We start from the raw sequence: 20,966 nt of genomic DNA on the forward strand, positions 1-20,966 counted from the left end.
CAAGTTCAAGTACAACTATGAGTATGAACTAACTCATCAACTAACTCAGTAACCAGTGGTAACTGTTACTTTTCTACCTGACGTCATTATGTGTGTGCATTGCACATAAAAGACTACAATGTCATGACACACGTAATGCATATGCATGCAGTAAAAGCAGTAAAACTAAAAGTCTTGAAAGGCAGGTACTAGTATGTGTACCAGTACGAGTACTACAAAAAATTTCAAAACACTCGAACTCGCGGGTGCTGTGTATGCGCGATATGCGACAGCCAAAACGAGTGGACGTCGTGCATGCATGGTGTACAGGATCTACATCATGTATGCCGTTTTCATGCATGCTTGCACTGGACAGCTGAGATCTGCATGCAATCGAAGCTGCTTGCCCTGCAAGTACAAGTGCGAATGTGATGCGCTGATGCGCCGAGTCAGGCTGTGATCACAAATCAGGCTCTGAACTGAAGCTGCAGCATTTTTAGTACCAAGCAAGGAGAAAGGGAAGACATTTCCGCGATATGCCTGTGTTGTGAAGATCTTGCTCTATTTTAGCCGAAAAAGAAAGGAAAGGTCTGTTAGATGCCACTGGTTGTACTTGATTATCTCAGGTGTAGCAGAGGAGTGCGGGTGGAAAGGCAAGACAAATTTTGGTAAGGAATTTTGTCTGCGTTGTACGGTGCAAAGCTTTCAAGACATGCTGCAAGAGTGTTTGTTTCTCTTGCCAACTCTTGATAGTGTTATTCGCTTCTGCAGCTTTGTACTTGAAGGCGATGGTGTAATTCTCTGCCGTAGTACCTTGTTAAATCCGTATTATTTATTTCCATAAGCTTTGGTGGCTGTCAGAGTGCCAGCTTTCGCGGAATGTGTCGTTCGTTTTGTAAGTTAGTTCGTACGATTCGTTGTTGCACCTTGTAGCTGCCTTTGTTTTATTCCGTGTTGATGGTCTTTGGAGGATTCCCTGTAGAAGCAACTTGCAGTATCGTCTTCCATCCAGCCTTTCTGGAACTCTTAGCAAATACTAGGACCTGTCTCTCCCTCTCGTCTTTTCTTGACGGCCAAAGTGCTTTGCCAGTCAAGTGCGTACTATAATTGTATCTCGAAGGGCATGCATGATTCCTCTTGCTCTCTGCATGATGTGTCCTTCGCCGCTGATTCGATTCTGTTTTCTCTCCGTATCAGTTTGATGATATGGAGACTCATTGTTGTAAGTTTTCTTCAGTCAGTATGCTTGACGATCTTTGAATGCGTACCAGCTCTCGATTTGTACATCCCTCCCGATCAAACAAGGAGGCATTCTAGAGCTTGATCAAGTCAATCATCGTCTTTTTGTTTTGTTGAAGATTGTTGGTTCCACGTGACGGGGTGCTAGTAATGAATCTCGTCTCGCTGCTTCGCCAGTAGCTGAGATGTAGAGAGAATGATTTCGTGTAAGGTTGAGAGCATCGATCTCCTCTCATCCTCAGTACAGTTTGTCATTCGCCTGTCCCGTACTTGATCGATCTGTCTGTTGTCGGTCTGCGGCCAACTTCACATGTCGGCCGCTCGAGCAGGTCTGCTTCTACACGTTTCTTGGCTTTGCTTTTTGGTATTTTGCAAGCGAGGAATATCCCCTCATCGCTTTCCCTTCGTGTATGGTGTGTGTGTCTCCCTTTGAATCTCATCGTCTTTTTCTTTCTCTTTTGGCCTGCCATTCGTGTATGTTCTTTCCTTTTGTGCTCGTGCGTACCAGTGGCGGTGGTGCACTATACGCACAAGCCATCATCTGCGCCCACACAGTCAAAGCTCGTATTTTGTTCCCTTGTTTTGCTTTCTTTCTTACAAACTTCTGTTGTGTGTCCCTCGGGAATTTTTGGTCCTGAGTTGCGTTTGGGATGGCAGCGAGTCCAGGTTTGCCGAACATGTTGGCAATCTAGTGCTTGTGTCCCGTCATGTCGTTTCGTGTTCGATTTGCCACGTTGGGACACTGCCACTGGTGCACTCTAGTTTCCGTTGTCGTTGGGAGTCGTACACATGGTTCGTGAAGTGAGCGTACGCCAGAACTCACTGTTTAGTGCTGCCCGTCTTGGTTCTTCGTGTTTGTTTTACTAGGTCTGTTCCTGTGCGTTTGCTCACCCTTTTGCCTCCAGTGCGCTCGCATAATCTTGATTCTTGTATCTGGGCTTGCCGGTTCACAACCTGAACACATTTTATCACCTGCCTCTTGACTCGACTGATTCATGGAACTATTTGACTTTGTGATGGTTCTGTCCTTCTTCAGACCTAGCTGCTGCGATCATGAGTTCGTCTGGGCCGAGTAAGGACAACAGTCCGCTGAAGCAAGTTACATTCAAAGAGGTGAGTTGCTCTTATGACTGCTGTTTTGCTGCTGAAGCTCTTTCTAGCTCTACCTACTGCGTGTCTTTCTGGGGGGAAAGCGGCGCTGGCGATCGCTCTCTCTCTCTCTCTCTCCCTGTGCGTGTTTGTTGTGTGACGACGTGTTACTCCCTCGACGTTACCCTGTGTGTCACTCAAAGCCACTGCTGAGGCTGCTGATGTCTGTGTCAGGACTCAAGAGGGCCTAATATCTCGCCTCGCTCATTGTCCTCGCCGAAAGATTTGTAGAGAGTTTGAAGTTCTGTAGTGGGCACTTTGTTCAGTTGTTGTTTTTGCTCGAAGTCGAACATCTGATCTGAAATCGGTGACGGTGGAGTAAACATTATGGTGTCGTCTACTGCTGCGCATTCCACCAGATCAGGAGAGATGTTCTTTTAGCGGCGCTAGCTGGAGTAATAACAGCGATAACTAATTACTTAGCTATCTCGCTGCTAGTGCATTGGTCCGATATTTTTTAGACGTCGCTGTTTGTGACTCGGTGACATTCATCTTACTCAGATGTCCGCGACTGGCAGCTCGGTCCTAGGACCCAGGGCAAAGATTGTGATGGTGTTGTATCTTCTTTGAAAGTAACAGTTCGTCGGTGTTCGTGGCGTCGTTTAGTGTTGCTCGCTAGAGCAACACGTGTCAGATACGAGCAGTGTCTTGTCCTGTGGCATGTTGTTTGTGTTCCCTAGTCGAGGTGATTTCGACTTGGTTGAGATGGCCACACCAACGTGACACCAGCACAGCATTACTGTATAGAGTATAAGCACTAGGATTAGTACTAGGACTAGGAGTAGGAGTAGGCATTGCATTATGCCCCATGTCCGAGATTGGGATTGTTCTCTGCGTTTCCGATGTGTGCCAGCAATGACTACAGTCGTACAGAGCACAGTGCCAGTGGTTGGCTCTCTGTGCTGTGTGTTGTGCGTTTGCCTGTATTTCCACAAGGGACGAATTCCGAGCAGTAGCTATGCGTATTGTGATTTGATTTAATTTGTAGCATTGGACTGTGTGTGGATGTGCACAGTTGTGTACTGGAGTCCTGTGCGGAGGTCAAGGGCAGTATGGAATCCCAGAATCTCATTCTCTCTCTCTCACTCAGCGTAGTGTCGAGTCACCAGTGAAAGGGATAGTCCTTCGTACAAAGTTATTGTTGATGCTTTGCAGGGTTTGTAACAGTTACTGTTCACAGTTACTGTTCTGGCCTTGTGTTATTGTGTGCTTATCATAAATAGACATAATGTATCCGTGTTGGCTCCCCCCTGCCTCCTGTGTCCCCATACTGCCGGTGTTTGTGGCCCACACTATCACAGACTCAGTCAGTATGCTGCTGCCAGTATCTCTGTGTTTTAGTTCTGCAGCTGACCTTGATAGTATCTGGGTGTGCAGCATGCACACAGCACTGAATTATTTTGACATTGTGTAACTGTATGTATGCGCTAGTATGCCAGGCAGTATACTATGCACCACCACTCCCAAAGTAGTGTTTGTGTGTCAGGCATGTTGTCATCGTACTCTACCTTCCACTACAAATGCTCACAGAAGCTGGGCGCTGTCACCCTGGTCACTGGAACCTTTCTTTCCTGACACTGTGTGACAGGCACCCCACCCTGTGTCTGTTGACTTTTGCACTTTTCGCGTTTTATCTGTACACACATACCTCGCTGCGTTGTCGATATTGAGTCTAGTTATTGTGGCATACACCGTGAAGGTCCACTACTCATTGCTGCATGGAAGTAGTGTGCCAGGGCATAGGTTTGTGGTGCATAGTACATACCTGCCGACCATCCCGATTTGGCCGGGACTGTCCCGATATCGAGGGTGGTGATAGGCACCCGAAAGTGCATTCGTTGCATGCCTCACCGTGAGCTACATTTGTATACAGTCATGTTCATACCTAGGTGTGTCGTTGTCCCGATGTCAGGTTTGCACAGGTTGGCAGGTATGATAGTGCCGTTGTTGTTTCACTTTAGATTAGCTGTACGCCAATCGATAAACAAGTTAGAATTGTTCAGAATACAGTTGTACTTTGGTAAGCTGATGGTATAGGGCTTGAAAAGCGAAGACGTCAGAAGTCAACGAAATCAATAACAACAAATTGTGAATTCTGGGTCAAATTGGATCCACTCTGCCCTTAGCGGAGTACAGCATGTTGTGGGCACCAATGCCCCTCGTGTTGTACACAGGTGTGAATTTCCTGTGGCAGAAGTGGGTCTCCGAACAGGAGGGCACCAGCCTAGTCACTCCCCCGTGGATTATGTGTCAACCTTCTGTAAAGGAAAGCCGCACAAACGTGTATGGACTATGGATCCTTGCAAGAACTCAAACCAAATAGACCCAAAAGTCAGCTTTGTCTTGACTCCAGCCTGCCTGTTTCGTGCCACCAAGAGTACACGAAACCCAGAGTGTGCAGCTCCGATGGGTTGCTGTCACGGCGAAATTCTGTGATTACATCGTTTTAGTGATGTAGCGCTTACAAGCAGGAATCAAGCAGGTCTCTTCCTGCACAACTGCAGCTCAGTTGCACGCACTACGCCGCTTCCCACCTGAGATCTACCCGAAGTATGATGTAATCCCGGAATTCCGCTGGACAGACACCCATAGTAGAAAAAGCCCCAAGCTGCACAACACTCTGGGCCTCATGTACTCTTGGCAGCACTTTTGAGCCCTACTGTAGTGGTTAGTACTCACTGTGGTTGTGCGTCGGCGCATTCATGTGCTCGGTTACGCGTGCACTTCCAGTACGCTTTCACATGTGTTCTTGTGTGTGCGCGCGTGTCTTTGTACGTGTGGTTACACTTACAGCAGTCTGAGTTTCTGGGCAAAGATGCGGCTGGTCACGCGTACTACCTAGCCGATGGTAAGTTCCATAGCGCCACAGCTTCATGGCCCCCGCATCTAAGTAATTCGAATTTTAGAGCCAGTAATCATCGTGTTTCATTGCAAAATGGGTTGCAATGGTGTGGTGGTCACTAGCGTAGTGACCGTAGTGTGTCCAAAGCCCCCCTGCACGATGTAAGCCACTGTAGCTTCCACTGTGCATGTACCGCATACTACTCGTACACTTGTGCCTAAGTTGTGGCTGGTGAAATCCAGTGGATTGAAGGGGGGGGGGGGGGGGGGGGTAGCATTCTGTGTACATATCCCTGTGTAGAGAGTTCAGACCGCAAACACCTAAATCCCGAATTTGTACCTGATGTACGCGTACAATGTACCTTGTGCCGATATGTTCCATTTGGCCTGGGCTGTATAGACCCTTACACATTGAACAGAGGAGTGCACTTCATGAATGCCAACTGGAGTACCATGAAATACACCTGTGATCCGCTCCTGCTCCCACCCTATGTCACTTACCACCACCTGGTTGCTCTTCAGCAGGTGGGGCAGGAGTGAGGTCAAGGCTGCCAAGTGTACTACAATGTCCAACATTTCCATTATGTGAGAGATAAGACTTGATCAGACTTGCCATGCGGGATTCCACATATTTTCACCCACAGGCATACCTGCATGGCATGTATTGTGTACAGAATGGCATGCGTTGGCTCAACACCGAATTTGGACAAGTGCACTGGAGTTACTGCACTGGCAGAAGTTTGGGGGGGGGGGGGGGGTTAGAGAGGGGGCAGATCGGCTCATGTATTCGAAGCTGTTTCTAAAATTTGAGGACATTTTCGAACGCCTCCTAGCCTGCCGTTACTTTCGAATGACCTGCTTTGCCGCAACTGATTCACAGGACTATAAATGGTGTGTGTGTGTGTGTGCGTGCGCGCGCACATTTGTGTGCGTACATGTGTGTGTGTGTGTGTGTGTGCACGTGTGTGTGCGTGTGTGCATGCGTGCGTGTGCTTGTACCCATCCAGAGCGGCGACTATGTCGTGAAATGGCGGCCAAGAAAGGCAAGCGTCAGCCTGGGTATGTATGGATGCCTTTTGATATGCATACCGGTAATAACAAGAGTAGATAGACAAGAGTGTGCAACTCGCGGATGGGTAGGCCCACGGCGGAATTTTTTGTTGACGTAATCTTTTCGACGACGCACGCACTGCGAGTCTTTCGGAAAGTTTTCCCTCGTGCTCTTGGCCGGCCTTACACTACAAGGTTGGTACCCAGCACGTGCTCCCACATTGCCCTGCGGCAAAATGCACGTTTCTCTGAAAAAAGGTGACGTCAACAAAAAATTCCGCCGTGGGCGGGGGTATCTGCAGATTGTGCAGGAGAGATCCGGAGGTGCACACTCTTGTTTATCTACTCTTGATAATAATCTTCATGTGGATTTATAGATGGTTTATTTGAATCATTGTGACAGCCCCGGGTCTGGAATTTTGGTTCAAGAAACCGAAGTTGGCAGTGAAGAGATCGAATATGCTTTTTTTTAAATTTGCTAACAGGAAGGGGTAATAGAACCTCTCTTGAAGGACACCTCAACAAAGAACACCTCCATATTGACGGCACCTTTCTTCAATATTGCCTGTTTCCAATGAACTAGCAATACCGGTACTCTCTGTAATCGGGATACATCCGAAAAGGTTCCAGATGAAGTTTATTTTGATCAGCGCCCAGAACTTGTGGTGACAAGAATACCTGATGCTACAGCGGGTATTAATGTGTGTGTACGTGTACGTGTGTGTGCGTGCATGTGTGTGGCGTCTGTGCGTTTGTCTTCAGAAGTGGAAAGCCGGAATGGGACATGGTGTGCTCCACGCTCAAACAGTGGGAAGATTTCGTTGAGTACGTACATGTACCTATGTGTTTGTTCTTCCGCCCACCCGCCCCCTTCCTTCGTTCTCCTTTTTGCGGCAGGAAATTTGATAGAAGTTGTGTTGTTCTTTCATACTGTGAGCGTATGTGCACTATTTGCAACTATGGCCCTCTCTACATGTATATGGCCAGTCTTAAAACTACTGTTACTGTGCTTCCGAAACGGATACATGCTAGAGACAAGGCTAGCTTACAATGGTTTTGAACAATTCCGGTTCTTATGTACATACGCGCTATGCTGTGTTTTGTGTTTAGGGAGCTTAGTGAGCAGAAAGAAGAGGCCAGCCTGCACGCTGCACTTCTAGAAGCTCTGCCTGGTGTAGTTTCAGCTTTCCAGGTAAAGTCCGATCGGTCAATTTCCTGCATCCGCAAGCACAGCTTTTGTTGTGTTGTTGCAGATCTTGGTGATTCTCTCACGCTCTCTCTCTCTCTCACACACGCTCTCTCTCACACACACACACACACACACTCTCTCTCTCTCTCTCTCTCTCTCTCTCTCTCTCTCTCTCTCACACACACACACGCACACACACACACACACACACACACACACACACACACACACACACACGCGCGCACCATCGCTCTCCAACTCCACGCCCTTCTCCAGCCGTTTTTATCATCATGACTACCGTCAGTACTGTCAATATTCTATGTGCTTTTGCTTTGCTTGGGGAACTAGGATGTGAAGAAGAAGAGACCAACACCCCCGTCGTCAGTCAGCCTGGTAAGGTTTATGAAAGCTGATCATGGAGATCAAAATACATCTGTCCTTGGTGAACCCTCAAGCACCTGGCTAAAAATTACATATGAATGGAACTATTCATAAGGTTGAAGGAGTTGAAAATGGGAAGAGTATGAAGAATGGTGAATGGGATTTTGATTAATTTATAGAAGAACAAAAAGGACCAAGGAACTGCAAGTTACGCTATAATGTCCACTAACACCACCAGTTACTCTAAACAATCAGCTCATGCGATAACATCGCACGACACTGACCTTAGTGGACATTATAGCGTAACTTGTAGTTCCTTGGTCCTTTTTGTTCTTCTGTATATAAGGCCACACTTTGTTTTTTCTATGTTTCTCGTCATCGCCCGCGTAGGTTTTCAGAAATTTCGGAAGAAAAAAAAAGTTCATACTACGTACATGTATGCACGCTGCACATGCTGCAGCAGCTAGATGCGTCAATCAAAATCGTAAAGGTTTGAAGTGAACCACAGAGCAAAGGAGCGCTCCCAGTGTCCTATCCGTTTTCTGCGATGAAGGCTGCCATGGCGAAGCTTTCACTTTTCAGTCTTTCACTGCCTGAGCTTCGTGGGTCCCAGGAATACCGTAAGTCGGACGAGTACCGTGGCAACTGGCGTCTGTGGAACGATATCGTGGGCAGAAAATCCAAGCAATAGACGCATGGCGAGGAAAAGATGAGCAGCGTGGAGACAAGAGTTTGATAAGCGGACGCAAGAACCTTGAAGTAACAAAACCGAAAATGACCCGTGGGAAAGCGTTTGTTGATGCGATAACAGATAAATGTACATGTATGTTCTCTTCGCCATCTCGTATTCATCAAACTTTATACTCTCATTGTTGCAGTTTGCCTGATATTCGTGGGCTGATGTGATAATGTAGTATGTATGGGACTACATGTACATGATTGTACAATGTAGTACTGTATACCAGTATACATGGTTTACGCAGTGTCTTGTATGAATCACGGATATATTATGTATGTAAAATGTATACAGTTTTCAGTAGAAATTGTTCTTGTTTTTTCCTTGCCTTTTGTTTTTTTTTCCGCCCGCCCGCATACCTTTTGTTAAAATTTGCCGACGAGAAACATAGAAAAAACAAAGTGTGGCCTAATATGATATAATTATCATATTTATTATTATCATCATTCTAGCTCATTTTTTCCCTGTCATAGTCCTGTTTATCATGTTCAGCATAAGCGAAGTTGTGGATCATGCTTGCATGGTTGACTCCAACGCGTACATGCAAGTAATAATAATAATAATAATAAATTAATCCTTGGCTCTCCATCTGGAATTTTGATTTTTTACCATATTGTGGGCATTACTTTGATTCTACTCAACAGAATTTCACTATCTTGGGGTTACGGTTGGCCTGTGCAATTGTCTGCTGGTATCTGTGGCTGTGCTTTTCATCTGGTTTTGTTGCCTGTCTGTATTGTGTGCACGCATGTGTGTGTGTGTGTGTGTGTGTGTGTGTGTGTGTGTGTGTGTGTGTGTGTGTCTTTGCGTAGCAGAAAGACAATGGCAATGCTGATGTGAAGCCTTCACCAACTGGCAGCTCCCCGCCCAAGCCAGTAAGGAATTCCTTTCCCCTGCTGCTCTAAGTCTAACTTGCTGGAAAGTGGCAGAACGCACTGTGTGTACATATCATGTGCACGCTTTATGTTTGTGTGGATCGTTGTTGATGCGTTTGTCATACTGCTTTGTCCTTTCTGGTATGGCTTGTGTTGTAGCACAACCTCGCGGCCTCATGTCTAGTCTAACAAAGCGGTTCGTACCAGCCGGCCTGTCTCTTGTGTATTGTCCATTTCCGAGATATGTTTGCTACTTTCTTATCGTCCCCGTGTAGAAGTCTAGAAAGCGTCCCAGCAGCGGCAGTAACGGCGGCGGCAGTAGCAAGAGCTCTCCAGCCAAACCCGCCCAGAACAAGGTCAGTGGTGGACGGTGATAAACGGATACGGATGCCATCGCTGGCTGGTGTCTGGCTCGCTTATGCACTGTTCATCTACCATGGCGGGTGAATCGCTTGTGCCACGTGTGCATTGCATGCATTCCGTATACGGCTAGCATTTGTAGTAGGGGTGTGCACGGGTAGTCGGGTACCCGTGCTACCCGTGAGGACCTCCCGAAAACCCGAAGTCGCAGATGACCTCATAATTATGACATGCACAGTGCACGTGTACAAATTCATGTAATACTCTGCGTGTCTCCCAGTGTGTAAGGGAAGGGGTGCATTGTGGTGTTACCATGGAAACATTACCCGATCGGGTACCCGTGGAAAACTACCCGATGAAAATGCTGCCCGACTCAGCGCTAATTTGTAGCGTGTATGCTCATATTGTTCACAGGCTGGCAAGTCTTCAGCTCCAGTGCCACCGGCCAAAAAGCCTAAAGATGAAGTTGAGGATGAGCCAGATGACGGCGCTGACAATGACGAAGATGAGGAGAGCGACGATGACGACGATGAAGAGGTAGCTACACCGTCGTCAGAGAGTGAACCTGAGAGAACCGCTGCCGGCCGAGTGAAGCGAAAGTAAGTCACGCTTGTTTTAGCTTGCACCTACGACCACTCTCGGCTTGAGTTCACACCACTGGGGTACTAGTTAGAGGCATGTGCTACTGTCAACTGAGGTGACTGGTCCTGTCTGCTTCCCCCGCTAACGCTCTATTTCCTGTGCCCAGTTTCCAGAGAACATTGACCTCTACGGCCCCCGCCATCCATGTGCTTCTTTTTCCCCTTGCTGTTGCTCCCTTGTTCAATTAATTTCTGGAGACAGCTGTTGCTCGTCTTTTGATAGCTTGCACTGGGCCTGTGGAGTATTCCGTTTGTTTTTAAGTCTGCGAGCCCGGGTGTCTTGCTGTCCTTTCCTCTTCTCAACACACTTTCAATACAGATGTACCACCAAGCCAGCTTCCAAGAAACATCACCCACCACCCTCCAAATCTAAGTAATTTTAGTAGAGATTGGTGGTGTTTTTTGTTTGTTTGTGAAGTTGTCTTCGCGTACATGACATTGTATATTCAAGTATCCGGGATGTTTGCCCAGCCGATTGTCAGTCTAGCGTGGAATGCAGTGTTTTCCATCGGCAGACCTGCAACTATATGCTTGGCTTTGAAGCCAGCTGATGACGGTCCTACCCAGAGGAACTGACAGTTTCTAGGCTGGGCTGGTGCTGGCTACTTGAATGAGCTGCATTGTTATGACTGGAGCGAGAGCGGGGGTTCAATCTGCCAGACACATGTGTTTGTGTGTGGGATGGGGAGGGGAGGGGGAGGAGGTACAGCTACATGTAGCTATCAAATCCAGGTGAGTAGTGTCCTGTGAAGTGTGACCGGCCACTGGGCCTGGGCTTGATATGTGTACGGTGTACGTCAAACTGCGGGAAGCAGGGTTACATGGCTGGAGAAGCAGTCTTATAATTCTGTCAATGTTAGGAAATTCTCCGCAGCTCTCCGAACTTCAGAGCTGCTTGAAACTTGAAGATTCCTGGGTTCTGGATCTACGCATGCGGAGTACCGAAAATATACGCAGGCATGAGTCATTGACCACACATGATCATGCATAATTATGCTCATGTGTCTGAAGATCGTGCGTTTAGCACTCGATGTTTCTTTGTCTTCTAAGAGAAATTTCTCCAAGACCACCTGTACACTGGGACCACACTTTGAAGGTCCCTTGAGCGATGGGCTTGGACAGGTTTCACTGTACATTTGACAGGTGCATGCATATCAGCACAATGTCTTCTAGGTACCGCAATTCCAATGTGAGCTTCATAGATGCGATGAGCCACTGGAGCTGGACCCTGCTTTCACGGCTGGTCATGGACAAACGTGTACGGCTCGCTGGGTCGATAGTGAACAGCCTCGTATCTGAATTGGTGCCGACGGCGAGAGCTTGTCGCGTTCCTGCATTGGGAGATCTTGCTGTGATGGTCATGTTCTGGCTGCATGAGAACATCCTCAGAAAGCCTACTCTCCGTGTCCCCGGTCTCGCCATTCATGTTCTTTTTATACGTGTGTATGTTCGTACGTGTGTGTGTGTGTGCGTGCATCCACTTATTCTTTTTACAGGTGTGTAATCCGACGGGAGAAGGGCGGCAAGGCACCCAAGGACTCTGGTAGTGATGATGATACAGCAGCGTCACATGATGGCGGCCGTGAGACTGTGGTAAAGGCAGGTGCCAGAAAGAAGCGCAGCCGCTCCTCTGATAGTAAGTGTGGCTCTGCGTTTCTGAACAATCTCTCTGTCTGTATCTCTCTCTCTCTATCTCTCTGTATCTCTCTGTCTCTCTCTGTATCTCTCTGTATCTCTCTGTTTCTCTCTGTATCTCTCTGTCTCTCTCTCTCTCTCTCTCTCTCTCTCTCTCTCTCTCTCTCTCTCTCTCTCTTTTGCATGCATGCTTCCTTCTTTCTCCTCGCTCTCCTGAACGTCAGAGAGTCAACCCCAGGAACGTGTTTGTGCTGGGAGTATTGCCTTTGGAATAGGCCAATGGCCAGGCTGGGTTGGAGCTGGAGGTGAAGGAGAGTATGTAGGCGCTTGACCATGCAGCCAGTGTGTGTGTGTGTGTTTTCAAGCTTTGTTGGAGTGTATTCGACTGGCTGATGATGTCCTTTAGTCGAGAATAGCCTAGCGGTGGTGGTGGTGGTAGTGATGGTGCTCCTCCCAGCAAGACATGGGCTGTAGCATTCCAGTCTTTCTAAGACGTAGAGCACCAACTCAGACGGCGATGAATATGATGCTGGCTGCTCTGCTTACAGAACAGGGCTGGCTACTTAGGACAGTCAAAGGTGTTGTGAGCAAAGCTTGACCTGCCAGACCCACTGCAGTGAACCTGGAACTTCGCGCTGTGTACACAGTCGGTGGATGAGTGAACTGTGGGTGTTCCATGCAGCTGGCAGTGGTGGTGGTGGTGGGTTTTTCCCCCCATGGTGGTGATGGTGAAGTAGTAGTTATTGACGACGTGTTGTGTGTCCTTTGTCTTGTTCTGTGTGCAGGTGGCTCTAGTGCAGCAAAGCGTGGCCGCTCTGCCCCGTCACCGACGATTGCTTCCCCCGCAGTTGGTTGTGACGTTAGCGGCGGCAATGCTGCGTACTCTGGCCTTGCAATGCCCATGGTCAGTGGTGGTGAGACTGTCTTCATGTTCAGCACATCGTTAGCCAACATGGCGGCGCGCAGCGTGGACGATCACGTTTTCCCGACCATCATCGACTGCCACCGCGTGCTGCCCAGGAACCCGCCGTACCTGGCGTCCAAGCTTTCAGCCGCCGCCATGAACCAAGTGCAAACGGTACAGCAGCGCATACAGCGCCACCATCAGTCCTCTGCAGCGGTGGCGGCGATCGGGGGGCCGGCAATGGTGACGGCGCCGCGTAGTGCTGAAGCTGCCGTCGCTGCCGCACAGCCCAAGTACCAGCTACAGCAGCACCAGCACCAGCAGCACACGGCCAAGCACCAGGCTTCGCCGACGCCGTCGCAGAAGCAAGCACACTCGCAGCAGTCGTCATCCTCATCATCGCAGAAACAGCGCCGTTCATCTGCTTCTCCTACTGTGCCATCACAGAAACAACAGTCGCAGCAAAGTATGCAACAGGAGCAGCTTCAACAGCAACATCAGGCACAGCAGCAGCAGCAGCAATCAGTGTCCAAAGCCAAATCGTCACCGACAATGAATGGCCGTGGCAGTGGAGCCATGCCAAGCGGCCAGCGTCCCCGTCCCACAGTACCACTAACCCAGTCCAGCCGAAGTAGCCTGTCACACTCGCCGTGCACAACCCACTGGCCGAGTGCCGCTGCTCCTGCTGCTGCAGCGGCGGCGCCGGCGTACTCCATGCAGTCGGCCGGTGCGGCGTACCCACCTCCATATCCCTATCAGCCACAGGCGCAGTACTCGTTCTACCCGCAGAACCAGCCGTTTGACCTCAGCGGCACGCCTGCCGGTGCTGGCGGCGCTCGCATGGCGCACGGCCAGTTCTTCGCCGCCGCGCCGCCGCAGTATGCGTATGGTCAGGTGTTCCAAGCGCCCCCGGCCGTACGCACTACCAGCGCCGCATCCGCCAGCATGTCCACCAGCGAGTCGCCGCTCATGGAGGAGATGCGGACCATGGCACCGGACCAGGCCACCGGCAACCGGGGCAGGATGTCGGACGGCCGCGCTGTAGCTCAGCAGCAACAGCAGTCAGCCATGATGGTCAGCAATTCCATGGATGGCCAGCCACAGCAGCAGCAAGCCGGTGGTACAGTTACAGCAGCAGCTATGCAGGCACCCATGGTAGCCACGGCGTATCCTGGGGCTAGTCCTGCAGCAGTTGCTACAGCTGGCAGTCTGGCTGTGCCTGGCCAGGTAGCGACGGCAGCAGGTCACGGGATGAGTCCCACGCCGGATCAGCCTGTGTTCAGCAACCAGTATGGTGCGGCCGCTATGAACACTGCCTTCATGCAGCAGCAGCAACAACAACAGCAGAACGCAATGCTTAATGGCCGCATGCAACAGCACCCGATGTACAACCCTGTCGTTGTCCAGAGGCAAGTGCAGTTGCAACAACAACAGCAGCAGCAACTACAGCGCCACCAGTCCATGTCAAGTACATCGTCTTTGCCGCAGACGCCGGTCACGCCTATTGACCTAGGTGGCAATAATGGCAACTCGGCGCCAACAGCACAGGCTAACAGCCATGCGGGGGTTGCGCAATCGGCCGGTGGTCCCGCTGGCATGCAACCAGCTGCTGCTACTACCATGTTAATGAGTGCCGATGGTAAACACCATCTGGCCCAGTCCGCTACTCAGACCGCCGCCGCCGCTGCCACTCACTTTCCCTACATGACTCCGGTTGGTGCAACAGCAGCAGCATCCATACCCCCTGCACAACTACAGATGATGCAGCAGCAATATCTCATACAACAGCAGCAGCAGCAGCAACAACATCAACAAATTCAACAGCGCCTTCAACTCCAGCAGCAACAACAGCAAATGCAGCAACAAATGCAGCAGCAACCACAACAACAACAACAACAGCAGCAGCAGCAGCAACATCAACAAATGCAACAACTGCATCATCAGCAGCAGCAGCAACAGAGGCAGCAGCAGCAACAAAGGCAGCAGCAGCAGCAACAACAGTCTACTGCCGCTGCATCTGCTGCAAGTGCTTCCCAACCTTCGCAGGTGCAAGTGCACCAACACAATACACAGTCCCGAGTACCCAGCTCGCGCAAGCATTCCTCGCCAAACGCTCAGTCAGCGTCAACGAGTTCAAGCACTGCGCCAGCTCAAGCAGGCGCGACAACTGTGAATGGTGGCAGCCCATCGTCTGTCCAGCAACCTACCAACCCATCTACGTCAGCAAAGGATAGGTCAAGCGCGTCACACGTCCCAGCTGCGTGTACTGCACCGGCGGCGGAGTCGTCTCAGCCTGCCCCTACTGTCACCGCATCTCGTACAGACAACAGCGGTGACCGAGCAGCAGCGCCAGCAGCAGCGACAGCAACATCAACGTCGTCTACAGCAGCGCAGGCGGCCAACACGGGTGTCAACTCCGTGTCGAATTCTGCTGCTCACTCCGAGCAGTCCAGTGCCCCGCAGAGCTCTGCCAACAACGGTACTACTACTGCTACTGCTGCTGTGCCACCGCCGTGTGACAAGGGCAACGTCAACAGCAACGGCAGTGCGCCGCCGACCACTGTGGCTGTATCGAACTCTACTCCTACTCCTGCTGCAGGCCAAGACTCGGGGATGGCAACCGCCTCATCCGCACCGGCGGCGTCCAAGGACTCGTGTGGTGCTGCAGATCAGAGCGCCGGCGCCAGCGTTGCTCCGTGCGTGGCTAGTGCCTGAGCTGATCGGGCTTGAGCTGCTCTAGCTTGAGCTGCTGTAGCCCGAGCACACGCACACTGACGTAGGTGATGAGTGCTCGTGTTTGTGTAGACTGCGAGCGCTGGCATTGCCACGTATCACTCCTGTCTCTGCTCTGGCAGTAGTCGTCTTGTTCTCACTAAACTGAAGTGTCGACCTCTCTCGTGTATGCACGCTCTCGTGCGTGTGTTTGTACCATTCTCGGTGTGTTTGTACCATCATTGTCCTAGGAGTAGTTCTTAACCAAGACGGTCCAATAGTCCACCAGTCCATCATCTCCATTGCCTCTTAGCTGGCCATGTTCCTAACTGTATATGTGAACGTGTGCGTGTGTGTTTGTGTTAGTGCATGCGTGATGTGAACGTGTGTGCATGTGAATGAGACCAAAGTCAAGACAGAAGAATGTGCTGTACCCCCTGATTCTCCCTTGAGTACTCTGGTGAGCGGGACATAAAGTTATCCCGGCGCTTGATACTCTTTATTATCGTCATCATGTGTTGCTAGTGTCGTCGTCTTGTTCTTTCGCTTGGCAGGCGGACACCTATCTAGTACCACATGCACACAATAGTGTGTGAGCGCGAGCGTTTGTGCGCGTGTGCAAGCGTGTACCCTGAGACCGAAAGACACCTACCGAGAGTATCTATCTCTTTTTGCCTGTGTGCGTGTTTCAAGTCGGCGTCCTCTTTTCATACTTTACTTTACATAGCTTTACTGCCGCTGGCTTTCTTTCCAGAATGTGCTTCTTTCTGTTTTTTAAACGTCCCATTTCGGCTGCTGTTTCGTTATCTTTTTATGGCAGCTTTTATTGTCTGGTAGCCGAGTACTGTCTTTTCTTCCATCTGTCTGGGGTCTAGATTCCACCATCCCCCCTTTTTTAGGTTTGTTCTCGCCCGATTAGACCCACGCGGCCGTTTGCCATTAGTGTGTAGTAGTAGTTATGGTTGAAGGATTTTCCTCTGCCGGCGGCCTCTGTTCTCTACTTTAGTTTGGTCTCACCCTTTTCTATCTGAGCCGTGATCATGCATCATCTGATCTCATACGCGTCTTCCTGCTAGCTGGGTGTGCGTGCGTGCGTTACACAGCTGGTGTGCGTATGTTGTGTTGTTTGAAGGGGTATCGTCAACTTTAGTACCACTTCCATTTGCCACACAGCATAATTCCTTGTATAGGGAATACGTGCTGGTTGGTGAATTTCATGGTCCTGATTTGTTTCTGATGGCCCAGCAGGTTCATAAAAAGTTGCAGTGGTAATAAAATTAAAAAGCACTTTTGTAGCGAGTTAACGGGTAGATCAAGTAAATATGCAAGCATGTTTTCAAAAGGAGCAGCGCAAACTCTGCTGACTTCAATACTGTGTGAATTAGATACACTATAGTATGCTTTTCAAGTTGTCATTGCGAAAAGCAAGCAAGAACGATTAAAATAATATCACTTGACATGGGTCTCAATGGGGATGAACAGATTTCGATGCAAAGAGTGTCAATAGCAAACGCAGATTCTCAAAAGGGTGTAAACATACTAGTCTTTATGAAAGAGCTCAGCAACACTATTCGCTACCACGTCATGGAAACGGTGTTATTCATCTAGGAGTGCGCCCCAGGCAGCAACGGAATAGAAATTGTGATCGTGATCCTCCTAGAAGTCGGAGCTCTTGGGTGATACTTCATGGACTGCCATTCCAGGAAATATGTGAAAAAAACGAGAAATTCCGTGTCGTGTACGGCATTGGCAGATGCACGTGTGTGTGTGTGTGTGTGTGTGTGTGTGTGTGTGTGTGTGTGTGTGTGTGTGAGAGAGAGAGAGAGAGAGAGAGAGAGAGAGAGAGAGAGAGCCTGGGAGTCATTTTTCGCACTGCGAAGCATGACAAGACGTGTATTTTCTCCAGTATCGAGTCTATAGACTACATGGTATTGGCCCGTGAACGTCGAGTCGGCAAACTCAGCTGCTGCTCAGGGTGCTTAATCTTCAGCTTTGCGAAGAGCGAGGGCTGATTCTTGGGCCAGTACAGCACGGGGCATTTGGAAAGCCACGGCGGCCGATGTCGCGACGACGCACCATGGAGCGTCACAATCGGGTGCATGATCGACAGCAGGTCATGAGGCAGCGAAAACGAGTGTACTGCGGTGTCCGGGGTCTTGTCCTTTGCCTTCTTCCCACCGCGGATGGCCGTCTCGAACAGTTCTCGTAGCTGGCTCGTGCAAATGTAGATCAAAGCATCGCAACTGGACCTCTCGACTTCAAGCCACTCGCGCATTTCGGCAGGGCAGCGGACCTTTTCCCCCTCAAACGTGTTCTTTTTCACGCGAACAATGCTGCTGTTGACGTTGAACATGCCCATTGCAAACGATAGCTTGCTGACCTCGTGCGTAATGCGAGAGTCCGCTGTCATGGCCTGTACGAAATGGCAGAGTTGGAGAGAGAGAGAGAGAGAGAGAGAGAGAGAGAGAGAGAGAGAGAGAGAGAGAGAGAGAGAGAGAGAGAGAGAGAGAGAGAGAAGGAAAATTCAGTATCGGTCCATATGCCGAGTCATTCAGCCATACGCGATGCAGCCAGTGCAGTGTAGATGCAGCGTCATGCTGCTTCGGCTCTCCTAACTGCAATCTTGTAGGACATTAATTGACATGATTGATCAGTAATAAAATTACTACTTGAAGTAGACTTGGAGAACACACGCACGCACGCACGCACACACACACAACAAAGGCCAGGTACTCGGCTCCTAACTGTGCTGTTATACCAAGAGTAGATAAACAAGAGTGTGCAACTCCGGATCTCTCCTGCACAATCTGCAGATACCCCCACCCACGGCGGGATTTTTTGCTGACGTCACCTTTTTTCAGAAGAACGCGCATTTTGCTGCAGAGCAGTGTGAGAGCACGTGCTGGGCAGCGACTTTGTAGTGCAAATGCGGCCAAGTGCACGAGGGAAAACTTTCCGAAAGACTCATAGCGCGTGCGTCGTCGAAAAGATTACGTCAACAAAAAATTCCGCCGTGGGCCAACCCATCCGCGAGTTGCACACTCTTGTATATCTACTCTTGGTTATACTTATAGGGTCTTGATCCAATCATGTATGACTACTTGGAAATATAATTTCTACTTTAAGTTGACTAGGAGAAGGCACAGACCACATAGACCCGGTGGGTAGAACTAGAAGGACCGTGTAGGAGTATGAGCACTGCACCACTGATTGCTACCAGAGCGCTGAACATAGTAAAAAGAAGCGATCGAGCAAGAGGTGGAGAGACAGACAGACAGGCAGACAGGGAGCGAGAGCACAATCGTTGTCCCTGAACATAATACTCACATGAATGATCTTGACTGATGGCTGGTTTTCCGGCGCCGGCACAGTGTACGCCATCTCGTGCATGCCCTCGCACACGGACGCAGAGCGCTCTTTGCTAGGCATTGCTGGCAGTAAACCGGGAGAGGCTGGCGGCGTCTCACCATTTGCGAAAGCATCCGAATTGAGGCTCTCGGTCCTGGCTTGCTCTTTGCGAGCACCATCGGGACTGCCGGGTGGGGTAACAAACACCATGTTGTCGTCGGGGCTTGGTGACATCACCACCGCCGCCGCCGCACTGGCATAGCCGTCATCGCTGGTGGAGACCGTCACCGCTCGGTAGATGTGCTCGGGCGCCGTGGTGGACTTCTGCTGGTTGGTGTGCTCGACTAGCTGGGTACGCGGTGCCTTGGCCTTGTAACGTACACTAGTGCGATGATCAACGGCCCGACCAAGTGGTACTGTTGCCTGTACAACAACAACAACATCTCGTATTGGCGAACGCGGTCTGTATCATAGCGTGTATACCAAACTACCGTATCTACGCCAATTCTGGCCGAGGTGCTTAGCACTTTGCGAGACATAACATCCCAACCGATTTGAAGAAAAGAAACGCAACAGCCCCGAAAGACGTGGCGCTTATTTCAGACAGGCGGCAATAAAAGACCGGTCTCACTTCCAGAGAATACCAAACTACTAGTACTCACGACAGTGTCCTGGTCTGGGGACCAGGTGCGCGGTGCCTTGGGTGGCGGTGCTTTGTCGCCGCGCATGTTCTGCGATAAGAAGCTGGCCAGCTTTCCATGCTTCATGGCGATCTCGTATGGCGCGTTTCCCTTCTGTGAACGCCACATAGACACACATGGGAGCAAGAAAGAATGCATGTTCACTTGTAGTTACAGGTCAGTGAAGAACATCAGTCTTGATGTTTTCCTCAGTTGAGCATGACTCATAATAATTTCCTTCGTCATAAGATTCATTGTGTTTATTTTGCCCGTACGAGAGGCTTGGGTATATTGGAGAACAGGGAAGGCTCACGGGGTTTCTACCCTTAAACCGGCAGGCAGTGCAACACAAACGTGTGCACGCACGCACACACGGCGTTCTGTCATTAGGCCACACCAAGTTATTTCATTGTTTCTCGTCACCTGAAAATCTCAAAAGGAACGCGGGCGGGCGGAAAAAAAACAAAATAGGGTTTGAAAAACAAAAACTGCTATTTACACTACAAAGGCCCAATTTATGACCTAAAATCAGACTATACACCACGCGTGACAGTCAATTGCAACATACAGCCAGAAAACCAGGCTCCTGCACCGGCCTCTGGTGAGGAAGTCCAGTGTTGCATGTTATTTAAATAGGAAAGAAAGCAAACCAAAGTTATTATACAAGGGGTACATAAAAGAACAGCCAAGTGCGCGCTTGTGCTAAAATTTAAAACAGAAACCTTATGGGATAAGGCATGGCATGACATGACAAGTACATACACGGTGCAAAAGTCGTCCTTCGGTTCGTGCACTAGCACTGCACTCCAGATTTGACGCCGCGCGTACTTTTACAACGCCTTTTTATGCGTGTTTACCGGGACGCGAGATTTTTTTTTGGTCCAATCCTCAAGAAAGGTACGCGCGCGGTGACGAGAAACAATGAAAAAACTTGGTGTGGCCTTACCATCAAAACAAGCCAGACAGAACTTCATCACCTATAATGCATACCGCGTAACTGGTGTGGCTTCTTACCTTGTCCTTGCTGTAAATATCTGCGCCGGATGCGAGCAAGAGCTTGAAACAGTTCAGGTGACTGCACATATGTATGCACGCAAGCACGCACGCACACACACATACACACAAATACACAACATAAGACTCACAAGGACAATACGTTAATGTACTTGGCATAATTATAAGGTCCTGTAGTGTTACTACATTGTACTGAAAGTACCAACGTTAATTTACAATAATAGCATTGCTAC

The 20,966-nt window shown here is 49.7% G+C and overlaps 2 protein-coding genes across 8 annotated transcripts in view; one reads left to right on the forward strand and one right to left on the reverse strand.

Annotated features, from left to right (window-relative positions):
- The first annotated feature begins 437 nt into the window (after positions 1 to 437).
- On the forward strand, positions 438 to 16,749 carry LOC135823107 (homeotic protein female sterile-like). 5 transcript variants are annotated; one of them, XM_065335946.1, is made up of 13 exons: positions 438 to 647; positions 2,255 to 2,331; positions 5,161 to 5,215; positions 6,216 to 6,267; positions 7,021 to 7,083; positions 7,369 to 7,450; positions 7,796 to 7,840; positions 9,377 to 9,439; positions 9,715 to 9,795; positions 10,214 to 10,398; positions 10,760 to 10,813; positions 11,937 to 12,076; positions 12,861 to 16,749. In XM_065335946.1, exons 2-13 carry the CDS (start codon positions 2,272 to 2,274, stop codon positions 15,692 to 15,694), a joined length of 3,714 nt encoding a protein of 1,237 aa, XP_065192018.1. In that variant the 5' UTR covers positions 438 to 647; positions 2,255 to 2,271; the 3' UTR covers positions 15,695 to 16,749. The 5 variants fall into 5 exon arrangements, with proteins under 5 accessions (XP_065192018.1, XP_065192017.1, XP_065192016.1 ...); XM_065335944.1 differs by lacking the exon at positions 438 to 647 and adding an exon at positions 1,444 to 2,010 and having other exon boundaries at positions 7,024 to 7,083; XM_065335942.1 differs by lacking the exon at positions 438 to 647 and adding an exon at positions 1,445 to 2,010.
- Positions 16,750 to 16,917: 168 nt separating this feature from the next.
- The window catches only part of LOC135823108 (uncharacterized), a 19,195-nt gene continuing 15,146 nt past the window's right edge, over positions 16,918 to 20,966 (reverse strand). For all 3 annotated transcript variants that reach the window (XM_065335948.1, XM_065335947.1, XM_065335949.1), the window contains 4 exons: positions 20,734 to 20,794; positions 19,702 to 19,833; positions 19,019 to 19,462; positions 16,918 to 18,104 (listed from right to left, as the gene is read on the reverse strand). In XM_065335948.1, coding sequence (XP_065192020.1) covers positions 17,613 to 18,104; positions 19,019 to 19,462; positions 19,702 to 19,833; positions 20,734 to 20,794 — 1,129 coding nt within the window. In that variant the 3' untranslated portion in view covers positions 16,918 to 17,612. The remainder of the gene's footprint in view (positions 18,105 to 19,018; positions 19,463 to 19,701; positions 19,834 to 20,733; positions 20,795 to 20,966) is intronic.

The sequence above is a fragment of the Sycon ciliatum genome, chromosome 8 (assembly GCF_964019385.1).
Source record: "Sycon ciliatum chromosome 8, ocSycCili1.1, whole genome shotgun sequence".
Classification (NCBI taxonomy): Eukaryota; Metazoa; Porifera; class Calcarea; order Leucosolenida; family Sycettidae; genus Sycon; species Sycon ciliatum.

Excerpts from the sequence above, each read along its gene's own strand:
- LOC135823107 (XM_065335942.1), top strand. The coding sequence starts at position 1,926 with ATGTCGTTTCGTGTTCGATTTGCCACGTTGGGACACTGCCACTGGTGC. Across the intron at positions 2,332-5,160 it reads AGCAAGTTACATTCAAAGAG|CAGTCTGAGTTTCTGGGCAA; the intron begins GTGAGTTGCTCT and ends TTACACTTACAG. Across the intron at positions 7,841-9,376 it reads CCCCGTCGTCAGTCAGCCTG|CAGAAAGACAATGGCAATGC; the intron begins GTAAGGTTTATG and ends GTCTTTGCGTAG.